Source organism: Puntigrus tetrazona, chromosome 16, assembly GCF_018831695.1.
Source record: "Puntigrus tetrazona isolate hp1 chromosome 16, ASM1883169v1, whole genome shotgun sequence".
NCBI classification, from domain to species: Eukaryota; Metazoa; Chordata; class Actinopteri; order Cypriniformes; family Cyprinidae; genus Puntigrus; species Puntigrus tetrazona.
In genome coordinates, this window is record NC_056714.1 from 10628048 (window position 1) to 10650638 (window position 22591).

General features: G+C 37.3%; 1 protein-coding gene across 1 annotated transcript in view; it reads left to right on the forward strand.

The window, feature by feature from the left end:
- Window positions 1–21054, forward strand: part of LOC122360809 (AN1-type zinc finger protein 6-like) — a 28075-nt gene extending 7021 nt beyond the window's left edge. Inside the window, exons 2-3 of the mRNA XM_043261670.1 lie at window positions 17471–17474; window positions 20302–21054. Coding sequence (XP_043117605.1) covers window positions 17471–17474; window positions 20302–20948 — 651 coding nt within the window. The 3' untranslated portion in view covers window positions 20949–21054. The remainder of the gene's footprint in view (window positions 1–17470; window positions 17475–20301) is intronic.
- Window positions 21055–22591: the final 1537 nt, after the last annotated feature.

Genomic DNA, 22591 nt, shown 5'->3' on the forward strand with positions numbered 1-22591 from the left:
CTCCTGTCTTCTCCCTGGCTCCTCCCTTCGTCTGCACCTCCCTGGACTTCTGTCTGCCTACCCCCTCCGGGGGGCTGTCCTCCACCAAGAACCTCCTCCCAAGATCTTTTGTTCTGCCTGTCTGTATTTATTATTATTTTGCCCGTTTTGGATTAAATCTGTTTAAGTTTATTTCGCTTCTTGAGTGCTCTCTCCCGCGAAACCACAAACGTGACAATAACAAAAAAAAGATTTTTTTTGTGCACAGTTTAATGACTTTAAACCATTTAAGCAAAGGAAGACTTGTGCACTTTTTTCTGTACTGTACACATAGGAGTGTAGCCATCATTTGAGAAATGAGGGGACAGAAATGGGGAAAAAAATCAATTTATAGACTTATTTTTTCCCTTATGTCTTTAAATTGGCTAAGAAATCTAATACAGTGCTGGACAATAATCAATCTCATTTGTATTCTAAACTATTGTTTTGTATTCGCTAATGACAATTTTAGGATTGGTTTATTTACACACATTATGGCAAAATAGTTTCTATACTGTAATACATTGTCAATTAGCACTTCATTATTCATATACTATATTTATTAGCTGTAAATTGCCCGACAAATTACCCCGTTTAGCTACAGCTATGTATTTGTCCATATTAGAGATTTTCTTTGTTATTATTATATATTGCTTCTACTAGACTGTTTAGGACTTTCTGCGCATTTCAATTTCGAGTATCATTATAATCATACCCCCAGTTGATCTGGAAGTTTTGATCACTTGAGTTAGCCCTGTCTGTTGTTGGCAGAAGTGCAGGGCTCCAACCCAGCAGTTTGAAAAGTGCCTGTCAAACACCAGTCTGTTCTCCATTGGCACCTGTCTTTTTTTGTACTTTTGGTGAATAATAACTGTAGTAAAGTTGAATTCTTTAGTTTTATGTTACTTAAGTAAAAGTACCACAATTTAAAATTTGTAAAAATGTACTGAAGTACTGTAACGAAAGTATTTGTAATTAGTTACTTTTTATCCCACTAGACTTGTAATGTATGCATGCACTCCATAGGATACTTGTTTGTTTTATATAATACTTGATAATGTCAAATTGTATGTCATTAATACAACAATTACATTATTATCTCAGATGATATATATCAAGCACACCTACTTTGAATCCATCTGCTCAAATGTGGGTGTCTTCAGCTCCACCCTGGCTCTATGCTCCACTTGGCACACTGCTTCTCTGGCTCAGCCTCAGCCTCAGTCCTCTTTCCACACTTTGACCTGACCATGAAATAAAAACACTGAACCATCTAATTTTTACCTAGATTTTTATACTTTGACCATAGACTTCTATGAATGAGCAATTCTTTATTATAATTGGGTAAAAGAATTGTGGTTGTTTTGTAAACAAATGGAAAAGCAAACTATAATACATATGGGCAGCTACAGGGACACATATTCAACATGGAGTCAGAGCAGTTAGAACTTTTTATTTTCAAAAGGCTTTTAAAACTATTCTGAATTTGCTTTTTGGTTTCAAAGAATCTAAGCATTTTGTTTACACCTGGTATTAACATCTGTTTTGGATGCTGGTAGTAACATGTTTGCTGCATACACATTGCTGTTTGCACTAGGCATTACCCAGTCTCTGATGCATTTTATTGACTGCTTATTTATAGATCAATAGGTTCTCCTTCTAATATAATAAGAAGGAGAAACTATATCAATGTTTTTGTATGTAATGCATTTCACATTGTTGCAGTGTGAGACACTGAGTTTTGGATACCTTAAAATTAACATTTTAAAGTAATTTTATTACTTCAGCATTAAAAGTGAATTGCATCCATTGTACATTGCAACAAAACTTGTTCATTCTACAATTTTTTTTAAATCCAGCAAATATGGCAATTTCTGTTGTTTAAGAACATATCAAATGTTCATGTTACAATTAATGTGGCCATACTGTATGTGGATGTTGCAAAGCATTTAAATAATATTGGATCAACATGAGACTTTAATATAATAACACCAAATCTGAAAGGGTCTGAGATAATTTAAAATTGTGTTCAGGTTAAATGTTATGAATGTTTTTTTTATTTGTGAAAGAGAGTTTGAGAAGATAACATCTTTCAGTTTGTGAAGTGAATTGTTTGCACAAATATAGAGTACTTAAAGATATAAAACTGAAGATAAAGTTACCTTGCAACTTGCTTGAGATTTCAGCAACTTGAACAGCAAAGTCTGTTTTATTCCATATGATAAAAATAACATTCTGAGTGGAATATTTGTTCTAACTTCGTTGATATAAAGTAGAAAGCTGTGGATAACTTGTAGAGTATATTTGCCCTGGTTAGCCACAGCTAACCACACATTGTGCTCTGAACTTACCATCAAGGAACAGATGTTTATCCCCAACACTGAAAATATATTGGGTCCAGGTGGCTGAAGCAAAGTGATCCCTCTGTGATTATACTAATGTGTGACTATGAAACAGTATATTGATTTAAATTTTTAAATTTACTTTATGAGTGAAGGGTCTATGTGAGAGGGAATGAACTACCATGAATAATGCAGTGATTAACACATGAAAAGACAAAGGCCCACATGAAGAGCTGCATAATGAGCCATTAGGGCCCCTCAGATCGAAAACATGTTTAGCTTTAGTTTATTTAGAATATATTAAGCCGTCAAACATTATAACTCCCAATATAACAATATAAATCCCAATATAACAATATAAATCCCAGCTAACACAGTACATTGTGACAACGTAACATTTCAGCCACATAACTTTGTGATTCCAATATATGTTATGGCAATGTTTTGGTGGTACGTCACTGCAGATTATGCAATTATGCAATAATCAATTTAAAAAGTTTCTCATTAAGGATGATGGGCATAGTTAAATAATGATGTTTAAGAGAAAATTATCAATAATTATCAGTATTCTTATTGATTCAATTATCCTTAATTTGGTGCAAAAAATAAATAGATGATAAAAAGATACATGTAAAAGTTAATTGTTATGTGAGTTTGATTATTTACTGTGGAAAATAATCTTTCAGAAAGTGCTGAGGAGGCAGAGTTATGTGCTGAAGGACTGTGAGAGAAGAGAATCTTTCTTATCCCAGCAGCAGAAGGACAGGACAGTAACTCTTCACTCTTAACATTTCTTTAGGGGTTGAGGCAGTGTTTTGATGTAGAACAAGGCTCCTTGTCAACATTTGGTCTTCTGCAGCAAAGAGTTCCTGTAGTGCAGAGTCAGAGACTCCAGCTTCCACGATAATTGGAATCCTTTAATAACATTAACTGTATTATTGTAGTCAGGTGTGTTGCTTTTATTATAATACATGGAAAAGGTATGAGAAAATGTTCTTCCTCCTCTTCACCATTCTAAGACTGTATCATTTTCTATCAGCTGAAAATGCATGTACACAACCAGTCAAAACTCTTTTTTAAACGTCATAATGAAATTATAAAACAATAAAATTGTAAAATATTTTTTCTAAAATTTAAAAAGTTTTTGTACTCTCTTTTGAGTATAGTTTAAAATGTATTTTATTTCTATGAGGCAAAACAAATTTATCAGTAGCTTTTGCTCATGTCCTACGAGAATAAAGTTGTAATATTTCTACAATAAAATAAATATTGCGAGAATAAATTTGAAATACATGAGAATAAAGTCGAAATATTACAACATTTAAGTCAAAACACTAAACCAGATAGCACACGTACATCTGCAAGATGTCTGTTAAATATCTCTTGATCTGGAAAGCATCTGCTGTCTACAAACGTCTGAATTCTAAATCATAAACATTTAAAAATGAGACATCCAATAGATGTATTGCAGATGAGCAAAGAACCTAAATAATATGTCTTGCAGTTATAAATGCATACGTCAAATAGATGTCTCCTAGATGTATGTGGGCTATCAGGGATGAGATTTAAGTCTAAATATTATGAAAATTAAGTTAAAATATTTAGAAAATAATGTCAAAATTCCTTGAGATTAAAACTGAATAATAAAATTGGAGACAAGAAGGCAGAAAACACATCATGTTTGTTTTCTTCACTTTATGATGTTAATCATTTATGAGGATAATTAACCACTGATAATTACCGTAAATTCTGGACTATAAGCCGCTACTTTTTTCATAGGTTTTGAACCATGCGGCTTATACAAAGGTGCGGCTATTCTGCAGATTTTTTCCCACCGCTAGGGGCGCTCTAACCGGAATTAGAATCAAAACTAAGACAAAATAAATGCAAAGAAGAATAAAGCCAAGCTCCTCTCGTTGTACTAGAAGAAAAAAATAGAAGAAGCCGTAATTCTCCCGACGGAAGACCTAAGTAAGCCCCTGCACTTGGATCAAGTCTCCGCCCACCAGGCCGCGGCAGAAGGCCTTCTGCCCAGGACCCAAAAACCAGCAGCTCCCCCTCCAGTCTCATGCAGGCAACCCATGCAGAAGGCACCATGGCTCCAGCCCCCATAAGCCAAGAGCCTAGCCCGTACCCGCTCCATTCATTGGGCCAGACGAATCCACACCAACTGTACTCTGCTCAAGTGTCTCTCCCCTATGCCTGGCCACCAGGCCCCCCCAATCCACCGTCTGGTATAAACCAGCCTCAAGTTCCTCCCATTGCTCCAGGACCTAACTTGTACATTTCTGTCTCCACAGCCCAGCCAGCCATAGGAGCCAGAACAGGCACACAGACACCTCCACCGATGACCCTGGCTGTAGCGCCCCTATTCCTCCTCCCTTCCTCTATTTTCCTGCTACAAGTCTTAACCCAGGTTCAGGATCACCATCTTCACACACCTTTTCCCCTTACAGGAGGCATGAGCTCAGTGATTATCTGGCAAGCATCGCTGACTTGCATTGTCTTATGGGGCTCCCACTTCTACATTTTCTGCTCTTTTCTGCAAAATGCGCGTTCAGAGTTTCCCAGTGGAACAAATGCCCATCTGTTCAGTGATCAAAGCAGTGAATAAAAATAATTAGCAATATTTATCGACTACCGTAAATATTTTTCATCTGGCTTCTGAATTATTGCTTCATCCTGATCCTAACTTTTCTAATCACTTATCAGGTTTATTGTATGGTTTCCATTGAGTCAGCAGCCTCCCATCCCAAAACCTCATCTGCCCTAACCTTCATTCCTCCCTCTTAATAAAGAAAGAAACTGATAAACTTAATAAAGTAAGAAACGGCCCTTTTTCCGTCCCTCCTTTCAATACCTTCCGTATTAGACTAATTGGCATAGCCACTAGGAAAATATCTCTCACCTTAAATTTTTGACATGCTGTCTGAAGCAGTTTGCTGGATTCTCTGTAACAACTACCAAATTCCTTATCTTTATCCATCTTCTCGACGACTTCCTCATTATATCTCCTCCTAACACTGTCCCAGCAGCCAGTCTTTTGATAGTCAAAAAAGTCTGCTGACCTAGGAATTCCTCTAGTTTAAGAAAAAACTTCAGGCCCCAGTACTTCCATAGAATTTCCCGGCATCAATCTCAACTCAAAAAACTTATAAGCCTCTCTCCACTAAGAAAAGATTGACAGAAACATTCTAGTAGCTTCAAAACTCCTAGCTAACCCCCAGTGTTCCAAACTCAAATTACTATGAGTCCACAGAGCAAAAAGGAGTTTAATTTTTTTTTCTCCAGGCCAAAATGATGCCCTAATTAGGTATTATTAATATCAACCATTTATGCTAAATAGCAAATTAAATTTAACCTTAGTAGTGAACTCTGTCTTTACTGTAGTATAACTGTAGTATCAATCAATCATTTTTATTTATATAGCGCTTTTAACAACACAGGTTGCATCAAAGCACTGTAAAAGTCTGCAGAGGCATATTATTTGCATGGGCATGTAGGCTGTGCTTTGATGTTCTGCATTGTCCTTAACAAGGTGGAGCTCAGATCAAGCAGTATCTGGGAATATTTTACAACTACAACTTATAATTATTACATGAATAATTAGTATTTTTCTGTTTAATGTTCAATATATGCAATTCACAAAATATTTTTTATGAAAAATGTAAAAAGTTACAGTACTACAGTAATACTATATATATTTTAAAATAGGGCATTTAGGTAGAAGCATGCAATAGCAATTTCTTCATCTCAAACAATTTATTGAAGCAAAACCCTAACAACAGTGGTGGCTAAACCACAAAAAATGTCAATGTCACAGTAACTTGAGGGCCTGAGGGCAGCCATTCAAAAAGAGTGGAATGCCTCATGCCACATTTTTGTTGTGGTATCACTGTAGCATTCAGCTTAAAGTCTAAAGTGAGTAATGTATTTGTTTTATAGGTAGATAAACAATTTAAGACATAGGCACAGTCTAAACGTAAAAGCAAAATTAAAGTTGAATGTTAATTAAAGTTAATTAATTTAAAGTTGAATGTTAAATGTTGAACTGCAACATTTTTTTCAGGAGAAAAGTTGACATTTTGAAGGGGCAATAGTGGCCCAAAAGAAGAGCAAGAACACGAGAAACATCTGACTTCAGTGCATTATTATGATATAATAACAGTAATCCAATCTATAACATAACAAAAGCAATAATCATGTTCTCTTTGCTTTTTAATTTGGAAAATTGTGTGCTTTATTATAATGAATATTTTATTGTAGGATGGCAGCAGTGGAATCACTCATAACAGGATGAGACAAACTTGTTTTTATTTATGAATGCATAATTGTGTGTTGGATGAGTTAGATTAAACATAAATATTGCAAGAAATTTACTGTCATTCACTGATGTCTGTGGCAGCTAAAAGTGGCAAATGTATAAACCATTTTGTGCCATTTTCATCCACCTTTCTTCTAGAGCATGTTTGATTTAGATTACCCAAAAAATGTTATTAATTCATTAACTAACATGCAGGAACCAACATTAAGGGGGTGTTATTCATGCAGTAATTCATATGACTCATGTCGTAATTAAGTTAGTTCTTCATTAGTTCTTGATTAATGATGTCTTAACTTATTATTAATTTACAGTCTAGTAAGTTAAATCATGTATTAGAATATGATAATTCATTTACTGTTATTGTAAAGTGTTACTGTATTAATTTCTATGTCTGGAGAGTCAGGTTCTCTGCCAGATGTCATAGGCCTTCTCAGACGGCTGCAGAACCTTCACTCTGCCAAAAGCTCTTCATGTGGTTGGCGCTAACTTCCAAGAAAGAGGAACTGGCCTATAATGTGGCCACAGAGTGACCGTCAGTGCACCACTACTGCGGATTGGGAGATGTCACTGTGAGCGATTCAGGAAAAAGGAGTTTTAAGGAAATGTATTTGACAGCCCCTTAAATAAATACTGTTGGGCAAAAACCATGGTACACATTCACTGATATTTATTTTTTCCCCCCTAGTGAAACTGAATCTCTTTTCGGGATGAGAGACTTATTTCCATTCTGCACCTATCAATTTCTACTGAAGGATTAAACAGTTTTCTCTGTTCTTCTTCCAGTTACAAAACCTCGACAGACAAATATAGTTCTCAATGACCTTTTACTGGCAATGAATTCATTTTATTTAGCTCTTCGTGTCTGGGATGTTAGTGTGTTCAAAGCATCTGCTTGTTTAACCTTTGAGCAGAGTGTAGTCTTTGCTTTCTGTATTCTATGGGTTTAACCTATTAAATTAGTTAGTGTTTCTATATTTTCTCTATAAAAACTAATAAATGACCATTCCAAATAAAGATTTTTTTAAGCTGTGTCCCTCTATCAACACTGAAATGCCTGTTTTACGGGACAGTTTCACCAACCGTGTTTAAACATTAGTACTTAGTCTAGCAGCTTAAATTAACATAAAGTGGCTTTTACACTGTGTGAAAATTCTGATTCCAAGTGCAATTGTTCCCTTGGAACCCATCATACCTGCAGCATTGGTTTCTTGACTCTACCCAGACCCAGGAAATTTGCATTCATCTTGCTTTATCACTGTAAGGGTCCCCCTTTTCCTGCAGAACGGAATTCAGAGGCCCTGGTCGAAGTTCAATGCGTGTTCAGTCTTTTCTTTGCGTCTCGTTAAAAATCACTAATATTTATTAATCTTTTGTTTCCAATTATAGTACTGACCTTTTTTTATCTGACTATAATCTTTCGTGATTTTAGTTATATTTATTTAAATTTAACTGCTGATCCCTCTAGATGTGATTAACTAACTATAATATTTCAGAGTTTCAACTTATCGTTCGTTAGGAGTCTGGGTCGCTTAGAGACCTTGTTTGGCCAGAACAGACTCACGACACATCTGGGCTAGTCCAGGTCTTAGTCAGAGGCTACCCTGTAGATCGCTTACCTTAATGCAGCCATTTCCTCAATAGACTCAAAAAGAGTAATTTTTTTATACTTCCCCTATGCTAAGACAGTTTGGTGGCCAGAAGTCAAGATCTCAAAAACGTGCCAGTGATCTGACTCACCCTAGCACGCCAACAATGCGGAAAACCTCAGAAGTCACTAACCTACTAGAAAAGTTATTTCAGACAATATTATAAGTTAACCAAGATTGACGTTTATTTTGCCAGGCAAGAATAGTTTCCAAATTGGTATAATTGATAAACATTTGCACAACTGATCAGCAGTACAAAAATAACACAAAACAAAATAAAACAAACTTAAAAGGTCAGTATACCTGGTCTTTGAAAAGTACATAGTGTGGTGTATGAGGACACACACCACACTACGGGCCGATCTGGCTACAGAATCGTGCCTTGTTGTGTTTTGTTACTTTCCTTATATACTCAGACCAGACAAAGAGATACCAAGACCATTATATGTCATGTGTCTTATGAAAATATTGTTCTTCACTTTCATGTTTGGTCTCATTTGAAAGGTCTCAGTGCGATTGGTAAATTGGTCTCAATTTTACAGTAATGACTTATATTATGGAGAAGATTAAGAACTTGATAGAACTGTGTTATGTTGAGGAGGAGGTGTGTCGTCCTTTTAGGTCTCTGAAAGTGTTCCAGCCAGGTGTGACACTGGAGCACGGGAACCTAAACACCAAAAGGTTTTTATAACTACATTTGGCATCTCTTTGTCTGGTCTGAGTATATAAGGAAAGTGACAAAACACAACAAGGCGCGATTCTGTAGCCAGATCGGCCCATAGTGTGGTGTGTGTCCTCATACCCTACACTATGTACTTTTCAAAGACCAGGTATACTGACCTTTTAAGTTTGTTTTATTTTGTTTTGTGTTATTTTTGTACTGCTGATCAGTTGTGCAAATGTTTATCAATTATACCAATTTGGAAACTGTTCTTGCCTGGCAAAATAAATGTTAATCTTGGTTAACTTATAATATTGTCTGAAATAACTTTTCTAGTAGGTTAGTGACTTCTAAAGTTCTCCGCATTGTTGGTGTGCTAGAGTGAGTCAGATCAACGATCGATGAATGGAGCCGTCTTGAGATCTTCACTTCTGGCCACCAAACTGGCTTAGCATGCTATTACTTAGGGAACGCATAAAAAATTACTCTTTTTGAGTCTATCGAGGAGATGGCTGCATTAAGGTAAGCGATCTATGGGGTAGCCTCTGACTAAGACCTGGACTAGCCCAGATGTGTCGTGAGTCTGTTCTGGCCAAACAAGGTCTCTAAGCGACCCAGACTCCTAACGAACGATAACTTGAAACTCGGAAATATTATAGTTAATTAATGATCCAAATTTAATCACAACTAGAGGGATCAGCAGTTACATTTAATAAATATAACTAAAATCACAAAGGATTGGAGTCAGATAAATTTATGTATAAGGTCAGTACTATAATTGGAAACCCAAAAGATAAATAAATATTAGTGATTTTTAACGAGACGCAAAGAAAAGACTGAACACGCATTGACCTTCGACCAGGGCCTCTGGATTCCGTTTTGCAGGAAAAAGGGGGACCCTTACACTAATGAACTTTAAGCCAAGTCTTTTGGGCAGAAGGAGGGGAAGCAGGAAGAGCAGAGGTGAAGAGGGTGTCATAACAGGGGGGGTGGTGTTGTTTACTCTCTTTTTGAAGTCCTTTCGTTCCTTTGGATATCCCTTCTCAGATTAATCGTATTGCATTTACAGGTTTTGATTCACCTCCTTACATCACAAATGTGTACAAGCGTGCATGATAGAAAAGATAACACGTGTCAATATATTTTGGTTTATGTTTTTTTTTTTTTGTTATTAAGACATTTTACATTTTGCGCTTTGTACTGCTTACAAACAATTTCTTGAGGAAACTAGTTGCAAACTATTAAATTTGCTGCACTCACTTTGCAAGATTATGTCGCATACTCACTCTTACTCATGTCTACACGCTGTAGCGTAAATTATCACCACTTTCATACCCTAAATGTGTTTCACTGAACTAAAGACACCATAATCATCTGAAATGCATCAAAAAGTTACTTTACTTCCTCAACAAGTGTGTACCCTAGTCTGAGACGTTCAAGTTCATTTGTTTATGCCCTTTTCATTGCAGACTTCCCTCCACGAACTGGGATGTCCATTGTTCCTTACATTAAACAAGTGTGTGTGTGTTCTAGGGGTGTAAGAAAATATCGATACATATAAGTATTGTGATATTTTATTTGGAAATACTGTATCGGTTCTCAAATATGCGATATTGATATTTTAAAAAAATGAATACAAGATTCATGGCAGTTTAGTTTTGAATTTATATCCCAAGATAGCAGTCTTTTTCTCTCTAATCTTAAAGAGTGACAATGTGGAAAAAGACTTGTCTGCAGCCTCTAGATAGGGGTGGGAGTAGTTGTATAATTATTAGTCAAGCAGTTAGTAAATGCAACTTTCTCATCATGCTCTTATTTTAGTGCAGTTGTTAATATTGTGTTTGACATGAAAACCACCATTTTTTAAAATTTGTTTTATTTGTTCATTAATAGAAAATGGATAAACGACTCCAGAAGTATTTTTTCCCTTGTTGGTGGTTATTTCTGTGGATTGGTCAACCAAATATAGGCCGTGATGTCATCCTCAGCTCGTTAAGCAAAATAATAGTCCTCTGCTGAAGGATATCAGTACATTAGCTTTCTTCTGTGCAACCTAAGGCATTTCACAGAAATATTTATTTCTGAAATATTAATACAAAGACTGTGTTAATTATCTGTTAGGTAAATATGCACGGTGAGGTTGAGCTGGTTTAAGTTGAAAGTTGCCGGTTTTAACTGGTTGTCTCCCAGCTAAGACCAGCCTGGCAGACTGGAACTGTGGACAAAACCCCTTTAAAAACCAGCCTGCTGACCAGCTTAAGCTTTTTTTTCCATCAGGGTGATAAATAGAAGGATATCAAATGTAGTAAAAATAATAAACCCGTAGAAGTGGGTAATCTTATTATTTTATAAAGTTTTTAAAGACTATAGTTTGTCAAGTTATCGCTGATATTCAAAAGTTGAATACAATTTTCATAAATGTCAGTGATTCAGGTCAATACAACACTGATCTGCATAAGTCAAGTCACTCTTGATATTTACCAGTCAGGTTCTGTCTTTGCTGATTGTTCAGAATCACATCACATCTCAGGGGATCTGCCAAGGTCACGTCAAATCATTGTTGATCTGCCAGACTCATGTCACTTCAATGCTGATTGTCAGAGTCTTGTCATGTCACAGCTGGTCTCGTTTAGAGTTTTGTCACTCCCTGTCATTTGCATCTGGATTTTCAAGATCAGTTTGTCAGTATTACCGACTAGCATCCAGTGTGGTGGATCCACCGCTGGTGTCAGCATGTGCAGCTGGTGTCCATAAACTAGTACTCTCAAACCTTTCTAAACCGTAGTTCTTCCCACAAGTGGATTTACTACCACTGAAAGTTTAAAAACAGTGGGACCCACTGTGATGTTACCAGATGTGGCAGATTATGCTGCAAAATCTTTTGCAATGGCAGCACACACTTTAGCTTCCTGTGCAGGGGTGATGCTCAGCAATACATGCACAGCCTAACATGTTGTGGTCAAGGATATTATTACTGAACTCTCTGTGTACCAATGACACCACTGTAGACCCCCTGAGGTGACATCAATCACTGCAGATCCTCCAGAGGTGTCAGTGGTGTCCATTCATCAGCTCTTACCCTGTCCTGCTGCAGCTAAGGAGGCCACCTGTGAACTTTAACTTAGTACCCCCATCATCTAAGGAGGCCACCAACTCTTTATTTTGACAGATTTTGTCATCAAGTTGAATTATGAACGGTCTGCTCCATTGTGGTGGGTTCCTGCTCCATCTGTGCCACCTTGGGGGGACCCTGCTCTATTCTGACTTCAGTCCCGGGATCTACAGCATGGACCTGGTCCTCCATCACTCCTTCTTCTCTGCCTCTGCTACACTAACCTACTGAACATGAACGGTTTTTTTCAGTCTCTGGAAGCCACTCCTTTGAGGTGGGGCTATGTCATGATGTGTTCCTCTGTCTTGGTTTTTGTGGACTCTTATTTTGAAGTCTTTGTTTCCCACTGCCTCTGTGTTCCGAAAATAAAGTGTTAGAAGTTACAGTTTTTCTCAGTCATTTTGGTGCATTTCTCAGTTCAGAAATGAAATTTTGTTCAACTTCCACATCATCATAAAAGCAATTTCTAATTTTTTTAAACACATTGTGATTGTTTTCGTACATTCATTGTTTACATCTGTTTGTGATTTCCTACATTTTCAGTTGCTTATATCATGTTGCTCAAAATGTATTATACAGTTCTCTGTGTGATTGTATCAGCCCCCCAAACATATAGTCATTATTTCATTGTAGTCATTAAATACAAAATAGTTGATCTAGTTGTCATAGCCTGTCAAGCATATTTTGTAGACATTTCTATTAGTCAATTTACCATGAACTGTGCAAGTGAATCTTGACTTTCAATAATGAAGAGTGTATATAGTTCAACCAGTTATGAACCAGTTCAAAAGTACATCTTGTGAATCTTCACTCTGACAATGGCTGAATATCTAGAAAGTCAACAGCTGAGAGGAAGAAGAAGAGTAAAGATTTATGGTGAAAGGACACAGAGACAAATCAGAGGAAGATGTAGAAGAGGCCAAGAAAATAGGTGCATGTAATATAAAATAAGGACCATGTTATCAATCATGGCCTTACAATGGTTAAAGGGTGCCATTATTGGGATACTATTGGTCAATATTGGGAAATCAACCATATCCTCATACTGTCATTCAAACATTTCAATCAATATTCCACATACAGTAATGTAGACATTTGTACTTTTAAAATGATGTATGGCATACATAAGAAGCACAGCCTTCTGACTTTTAGCACAGTAACTGTTGGCCAAACTGTTGGCACAGTGTTTAAACAGGTCATACTAAGAGAGTGTACTTTTATGTTGAAAACATGCCTAAGCATTTTGAAGCATCTTGTTTGTGAATTATGTACTATTCATTCACACTAACAAGCACTAACAAGTTCATTGAAAAAAATACTTATTATTGAGAGATGAATTAAAGATTTTTAGTAAGTTACAAGTTTTTGCAGGAAATACATTTTGTGGTGGTGCTATTTGTACAAAGTGTCTTGAGACATGCACATACTGCTTAGCAAATATTAAGGATGATTTAAGAAATGCATCAATTCAATTGTAACTATAAAAACTGTAACTGATATGTTTTTCTGTTTGTTAAGAGGTCCTGAGGGAAATGAATCCAAACAGATTCATGAATCAGAATCAGAATGATTCAACATTTAATCTGGCAGGTTGTTGCAATAAAGTTAATTCATTATATGTTAAAGTACATACAGCTTCAGTGACATCTGAATAGGAAAGAAATTGTGACCTTCATAAAGTAATTTCTTTCTAAAGGCATTGCTTACTGAGGGGCTGAGAGGTGTTACAGAGGAAGGCAGTATATGAGGCTTATTTTGGTAGGTCTCCACTCTCTACAGAGAGAGCACAGCTTGACCACAGTCTCGCTTTGGACTGCAAACACCAGGCACAAAACATACATTCATGTAGACGCCCATGAAATGGAATAAAACAAACAGAAAACAAGAACTTTCCTTCATTTGTTTGTTTTCTTGACCATGAATTTTTACTCTTGGCAGTGAACATACAGTGCATCCGGAAAGTATTCAAAGCACTTCACTTTTTCCAAATGTTGCTATATTGCAGCCTTATTCCAAAATGAATTGAATTAATTATTTCCCTAAAAATTCTACTAACAATACCCCATGACAACAATGTGAATAAAAGTTCATTAGTTTAAAATCTTTGTTAATCTATTAACAATAAAAAACTGGCAAAATTACAATTACAAGTACATATAGGTTAATATAAAGGGTGTGCACGTAACGTCACAATTAGCTGAAGTGACTGCTGTTCCGCCCACTAAGTGGCAAAAAGCATTGGTTTTCAGTGTGAATGCTGCAAAAGAACATGTAAAATAAGAAAGTGATTTGTGATTTAAAAAGAAATCTTATTACAGATAAAAGTTACAGAAGAGAGAAGCATATTAATAGCTGCAATTCAAAGAAACAAACTGAAATTAAATTATAATACAAATGATTACAGGTGGTTACTTTCTCTGTGCTTTCATCCTCAGAGGAGGACCAGGAGTTAAATCTACTCTGCTTTAGGGTGCTAAAGGTTTATGTTGAGCATTCTCCCACATTTAAGCAGTCAGAACAGCTATTTGTCTGCTTATGTGGCCGTGACCAAAGGTATTTGGTCACTAAGCAGAGATTGTCTAAGTGGGTAGTCTGTTTTTTGCTAGCCTACTTTTCCTTGGGCCTTCAATGACCCACTGGAGTAAGGGGTCATTCAACTAGAGGTGTTGCCAATCAGAAACACCATCAGAGTATTTACTTGTGCAGCCGAACGTGCACAATACGCATGGGCTGTACGCATGCAATTCTCATGTGTATTGTGTCACGTTTCATGATTAGATATGCTTAAAAATCTAATGCAATTAATTGCACAGCCCTATGCTGTGCTTTTGTCGGTTTTTGAACGATCACCCAAAGTCAGGTGTAACCTCTGTGAGCTTAAGGTGTTTGCTGTTTATATTCCCCTGGCCTTTGAGGTAACCAGGGTAAGATTACACTTGTGGTCATTCCTGTACCTTAGCACAGCTTGATTGAACTATGTTCTAGCACAGTTCCAGGCACAGTACAAGTGAAGTATCAAAAAAGAGCGCACTCATTTACAAACCTAACCTTGGTTTCCCCCAAGATAAAGGAAGGATCACTTCAAGACTTTATTAGCCCACTTTAGTATATAAAACTATTTTTAAGTATAAGTGTACAACAGTAAACTATGAGCGTAAACAATGAAGAAGAAATGTACTATTATAAATCTGATGGTCAGTGGCAGCTTCAGTTTTAGAAATTATAACTTAATTGAGGTATATATATATATATATATATATATATATATATATATATATATATATATATATATATATATATATATACTTAAGCAAATTTTAACAGACATCGAGAATCAGTGTAAGCATTAACTCTTTGTGCCACCAATCCAATCCATGATTCCCATAATGCACTGTGGTTTATGTGAAAATGCTGTTTGGAAATGCATGAGTTCAGTAACCCAAATCAAATGATTATTTTGTAAACCACAATCATCATCTGATCACCTTTTCTCTTTGCTTTTCTAACTACCTAACAGCAGCAAAACTTATCGTTATAAAGTCTGTCACACAAGGAGCAAAAACTCAAAATCCAAATCTGAACAATTTTAAGCACATTCTCAGCCTCACACTTTTTGCAAAACTTTATACACATTGATACATTAACACTAAACATACTTTAGACACAGAAATCTAACAAGGCACTGCTCTCCAAAATACTACACATATGAACCAAGTGATCAAACATGGCAATCAGGTGTGCAGAAACATAAGTGGCTTAACTGTATACTCAACAATCAAAGTGTAAGCACTGTAAAAAGGCAACAGGGGAATTTTTGTTGTAAGGGTCCCCCTTTTCCTGCAGAACGGAATCCAGAGGCCCTGGTCGAAGGTCAATGCATGTTCGTCTTTTCTTTGCGTCTCCTTAAAAATCACTAATATTTATTAATCTTTTGGGTTTCCAATTATAGTACTGACCTTATACATAATTTTATCTGACTCCAATCTTTCGTGGTTTTATTTATATTTATTAAAATGTAACTGCTGATCCCTCTAGTTCGTTAGGAGTCTGGGTCGCTTAGAGACCTTGTTTGGCCAAAACAGACTCACGACACATCTGGGCTAGTCCAGGTCTGAGTCAGAGGCTACCCCATAGATTGCTTACCTTAATGCAGCCATCTCCTCGATAGATTAAAAAAGAGTAATTTTTTATGCGTTCCCTAAGTAGTAGCATGCTAACCCAGTTTGGTGGCCAGAAGTCAAGATCTCAAAAATGTGCCCCCGGCTCCATCCATTGATTGTTGATCTGACTCACCCTAGCACGCCAACAATGCGGAAAACCTCAGAAATCACTAACCTACTAGAAAAGTTATTTCAGACAATATTATAAGTTAACCAAGATTAACATTTATTTTGCCAGGCAAGAATAGATTCCAAATTGGTATAATTGATAAACATTTACACAATTGATCAGCAGTACAAAAATAACACAAAACAAAAAAAATTAATTTAAAAGGTTTTTGGGAAAATTATTCCTGATCTTTAAAAAGTACACAGTGTTGTGTATGCGGACACACACTGTTGGGTCTGGATGCCCCTTTAAGGTTCTTTACCTCCCTGAAGACAACTCAATAATAGACACGAGAATTTGTTCTGAATGTTTAACTTGCAAGTGACATCGCTTCAGTTGCAAGGGAAGTAAACTGTTTCCAGCTCTCTTCAGTTTGCTTCTGAAACGCAGCCCCTCACACATCTTTATTTATACATAAAGAAAGAGAAACACCCATTACAATAGGGAACATTCGTTTCTGTGTGTGCTTGATCCTGATTAAATGTCACTTGCGAACAGCTTCCTGTTCTTTATGGGAGAGGCACCAAACTCTTTAGACACACACACACACACAGAAATCCTTCAAAACAACATTGATATATTAGACAATAATGTCAATAAAAGTAAAAACAAGAATAGTAGTTCCAACATTTCCCTCCTGTTTGACACTATTACACAATGATCATCAGAAACCTCCACTTCTCTCGATTTTCACAAGTAGTCTTAGTCTGTGAATAATTAAATTTTACTTTGATACAACTCTAATAGCAAGATGGGGCGAAAACCTTCTAGGAAGGAGAAATTCCCCATCGACCCCCAAGTTGATTAAGTGTGCGATCACCATCAGGCTTGCATTCAAAACATCTATCGTTCAAGCAGGGTGGCAATGGAACTTTACTTTCTAAATCATCAACTTCAAAATCAATTTTCATAGAACTAATACAGAATTTAAGTTTGCATCTTGATTGGAGGATTCCCCTTTATCCTCTCGATGCTTCCACAAAAACAAGAAAATGAAAAGAAAAACTTCTTGAAATTCACTCTCCTTTTCTTTTGCAGGAAAGTGATTACACCACACTACTCTGAAGTCTCACTTCACTGTACAGGGGTGCCCTGTGAACCCCTAGCCTAGCATATTCCCTGCCTGACAGGGGCTCTTTCCCAGTTCTTCCTGTCTCTCTGGCCTCCTGCTGTAGCAGAGTGTAAGACACAAATGTGTTAGCAAGCAATTTTTTTTGGTAACATTGATCTGATATTGATACTGTATTACACAGGTCATGAATAAACAAAACAAAATCAAAACAACGATGACAGGAATACAGACTTTCAAAAGAATTTTCCACCAGGTTCCTGAAGTGAGCCATGACAGGGGATCCCACTCTGATCCCACTCCACTATCTCTGGTTGGGAATGTACGTACAACAGCTTTCCACATACACTCGTCCGGGTGGCTGTCTGTCCATCTTTTCAGTCTCACAATGTTCCTTTTTACAGTTTCGATGATGATGGTGAGGAGGGCAGCAAAACCTACTACACACACACACACACAAGTCCACTTACCACCAATTTGGGTTGGGGAACCCTGGGACCCATAGCTGGGAGCGAGGGATTAGTTGGTTTCTTCAGCAGCCAAAGGTTTGGTAAAAACAAGAATAGTAGTTCCAACACACACCACACTACGGGCCGATCTGGCTACAGAATCACGCCTTGTTGTGTTTTGTCACTTTCCTTATATACTCAGACCAGACAAAGAGATACCAAATGTAATTGTAAAAACCTTTTGGTTTTTAGGTTCCCGTGCTCCAGGGTCACACCTGGCTGGAACACTTTCAGAGACCCAAAAGGAGTACACACCACCTTCCCAACAGAACACAGTTCTACCAAGTTCTAATCTTTTCCATAATATAAGTGATTACTGTGAAATTGAGACCAATTTACCAATCTCACTGAGACCTTTCAAATGAGACCAAACATGAGAGTGAAGAACAATAGGTTCATAAGACACACGACATATAATGCCTTATTCCTAATGAACTTTAAACCAAGTCTTTTGGGCAGAAGGAGGGGAAGCAGGAAGAGCAGAGGTGAGGAGGGTGTCAAACACAATGGGGGTGGGGGGGTTGTCAAGGCAGACGAGCAGACCCAATTGCAGAAGAAAATTTTATTTGAACAAATAAAGGTTTTAGTATAATAGTCCAAAAGGGGGTGAAACAGCTGGCAGTCAACTCCAGCCACAATCACAGCTGCAGAGGAGGTGAAGGACGGGTCATCTAACAGACACAGTTCGATGGGACGAAGGGTGAACCAGACCCAACCGGTGGGGCAGGAAAAGGTGGCCGGCCAAAACGGTCGCTGAGAAGCCTCCCACTGAAGCCACGTCCAGCATCCACCCACTAGAGGACCGAGACAGGGACTGGCACCCGAAGATCGGTGAGAGGAGAGTCCTTAGCTGGGCAAAAAGTGAACTGGAGAGATGGGGGCAGAAGACGGGGGGGAAACAGGAAACTAACAAAAATAGAAAAAGGCAAAAAGCAATAACTAGACTGAGACCGGGACTATGACTGGACAAACACAAAACTGAGCAAACTAGTCAACAGAGGTTCAGCGTCAGAATGAACTAACATCAGACGACGAACTGACAAAGGACAGAAAACACAAGGAGATTAAGTAGGGAGGGTAATTAACAGAAATGGGGTGCAGGAGTGTGAAACAATTAGGGTTAACAAGAGGGGAGGAGTTAACAGCAAAGCACATGGCGAGCTGTCAAAACAAAGGCCATGTGCTTCAGGACAACAAAACACAAGACAAACACAACAGGCCGCTGCCAACCACTTTTGTTCCTTTGAATATCCCTTCTCAGATTAGTCTTATTGCATTTACAGGTTTTGATTCACCTCCTTACATTGTCTTTAACCAAAATGTGCAAAAGGCACATGGTGCAGAAAGATGGAGAGGAATAAGGAGAAATATATTTGGCCGCAGATATATATATATATAGGTTGTTCTGACCCTACAGAGACAAGCACTGGGGAGGATAAATGGATGGGTGGATGGATGGATGGATGGATGGATAAATGGATGGATGGATGGATGGATGGATGTTCAGTACTGTGAGGGTTCCTCTCTCTTTTTTTCCTAACCAATCTCTTCTCTGATCCATGTTTCCAAACAAAATCATTCCAAAGCCATCCATTTATCATCCAAAGAGTGTAAGAGAAAGAGAGGAACCCTCACAGTACTGAACATCCATCCATCCATATATTCCATACAGTATCCTCAGCACTTGTCCCCTTAGGGCAGAAGTGTCAAGTAATGAAGTACAAATACTTTGTTACCTTACTTGCGTAGAAATTTTGGGTATCTATAATTTACTGAAGTAATTTGCCACAATAATTTTACAATAACTGTTACTTGTTACTGCTATTTCATTTTGGCTTGTTTCATTCTGGCTTGTTATCGTTCAAAAGACAACAACAAAAAAACTATTATTATTTCTCCACTACTGGCTCCTTTATGCAAATTAAGCAACAGTAGGTAATTTGATAGGGAGATGTTTGAATAAATTAACATTTGTGATTTGCAATTCTACCTTTGTAGGTAAGTAGGCTATTTTAACTTTGTAACATTACCACAATAGTCCTATGTGGCATGGCCTAAACTTTTGGCCTTAACTCATTCCCAGCGTTTCTTAAAAATGTTGCCAGCTACCGTCAGCATTTTTGATGATTTTAACCTAAATTTGATGGCCTTCAGAATATTTTCTGCTATGCACATATATTCCTTACTAAAAAAGTAGTCAAGATTAAGTATAGTTAAGTAAAACTAAAAGTGGAGTGAATTGGCCCACTTAAGTACAAAAAGTTTACTTTTTAAGTATAAGTAAGTATAAGTGCTCTGTTCCAATGGTTGTGGGTTTTACGGCAATCCGCGTAATAACGGCATGTGCTCGGTGTGCTACAAAGACTCCTTACAGCGACAGAACAATAGCGGCAGGTCCAGCGATCCAGTGTCTTCCAGCCTTAGCAGTAAAGGAGAATCTGTGACCGTACAATCGACGTCACAGCATGAGCAGAACAGTCAGAGTTTTTCAACGCCAGCAGCAGCAGTAGTTACACATAAAGAAGGTGCTTCAGCAGCTCAATCAGGCCCGAAAACACCAGAAGAAGTGTCGTGCAGTAAATTGAGGAGAAACATCCAGGAGTCCAAGGCGGGTAGCTCATCGCCGGAGGATTGCATATCGAGAGGAAAGAGGAAGCTTGACGAAACTTGCCAGCCCATAGAAAGAGTGTCTGCCTCAGATGTCTCGGAGCAAACCTCAGATGTACCAGAGCAATCCAGACCCAAGAAAAACCGGTGCTTCTCTTGCCGCAAAAAAGTGGGGCTCACTGGCTTCGACTGCCGGTGCGGACACTTGTTTTGCAGCATCCACCGATACTCAGATACTCACAGCTGTAGCTTCGATTACAAGGCCGATGCAGCTGAGAAGATAAGGAAAGAAAACCCTCTTATTGTTGGGGAGAAAATCAAGAAAATCTGAGTTAAGGATTGCAATTTTTTTTTTTTTTTTTTTTTTTTTTTTTTTTGTTACCCTCTTTACCTTAAAACCTTGAATTGTGCATGCTACAATGAAACACATACGCAAATTTATTTTGTCCCTTTGTTTCATTTTACCTCTCAAGTTTATTTACTTATAAGGCTGTGGTATGTATACCGTGAAATATTTATATAATTAATTTAATTTGCATTAATAAATGGGTTTTAGTTCTCACATGCTGAGATGACTCGGGGTGACCTTGCATTTCTGGTGATGAACGAAGCTTGCATGTTAAAGCCATTGCCAGAAAGTTATTTTAGGTTTGTTTTTGTTTTGTTTTTTTTCAATGACTATTGTAAGCAAAAAAAATTACATTTAAATAATATAAAAAAAAAGATAAGGTTTTATCACTGTATTTGCAACATTGGATTAAAAAAAAAAGGTTTTAGGTTTATAAGCCATTTCAAATATACAGATTATGTTTGCGACTACGGTCTCTGGTTGAACAGGTTTTTTTGCACTTCATTACAGACTGTGATTTAACATTTTTCCTCATAGTTCATTTATTAGAGCGAGTGGAAGTTGCGAGTGGTTATATTTATGTTTGTGTATTCACTGCATTCATGTTCAATAAAGTTTTACACGCCACACTGTAGCAAGCGCTCCAGTGCCTCGCGTTTCATAAAGTATGTTAAATCATCTAAACCAGCAACATGTATGTTAGACCCTATTCCATCTAAACTATTAAAAGATCTGCTTCCAGAAGTCATAGATCCTATTTTGAACATTATTAATTCATCATTGTCATTAGGTTATGTTCCCAAAACCTTTAAACTGGCTGTAGTTAAACCTCTCATTAAGAAACCACATCTTGATCCCAAAGACTTAGTAAATTACAGACCAATCTCTAATCTCCCTTTTCTGTCAAAGATACTAGAAAAGGTAGTATCCTCACAACTGTATTCCTTTTTAGGAAAAAATGGTGTCTGTGAGGATTTCCAATCAGGTTTTAGACCGTACCATAGTACTGAGACTGCTCTCATTAGAGTTACTAATGACTTGCTTCTATCATCTGATCGTGGTTTTATCTCGTTATTAGTGCTATTAGATCTTAGCGCAGCATTCGATACTATCGATCACAACATTCTCTTGGATAGACTAGAAAACTATGTTGGCATTAGAGGAAGCGCCTTAGCATGGTTTAAATCATACCTATCTGACCGCTATCAGTTTGTAGCATTAAATGAGAAGGTATCATATCGATCAAAAGTGAATTATGGAGTTCCTCAAGGCTCAGTGCTAGGACCGTTACTTTTCAACCTGTACATGTTACCTCTGGGAGATATTATCAGGAGTCATGGTGTTAGCTTTCACTGCTATGCTGATGATACTCAACTCTATATTTCAGCGCAGCCTGGTGTTACACACCAAATTGAGAAACTAACAGAATGCATAGTCGATATAAAAAGCTGGATGATGAGTAACTTCTTAATGTTAAATTCTGAAAAAACAGAGGTGCTAATAATTGGACCTAAAAACCCCACATATAATAATCTAGAACACAGCCTATCACTTGATGGCTGCTCTGTTAATTCTTCATCATCAGTTAGGAACCTAGGTGTGCTGTTTGACCGCAATCTTTCCTT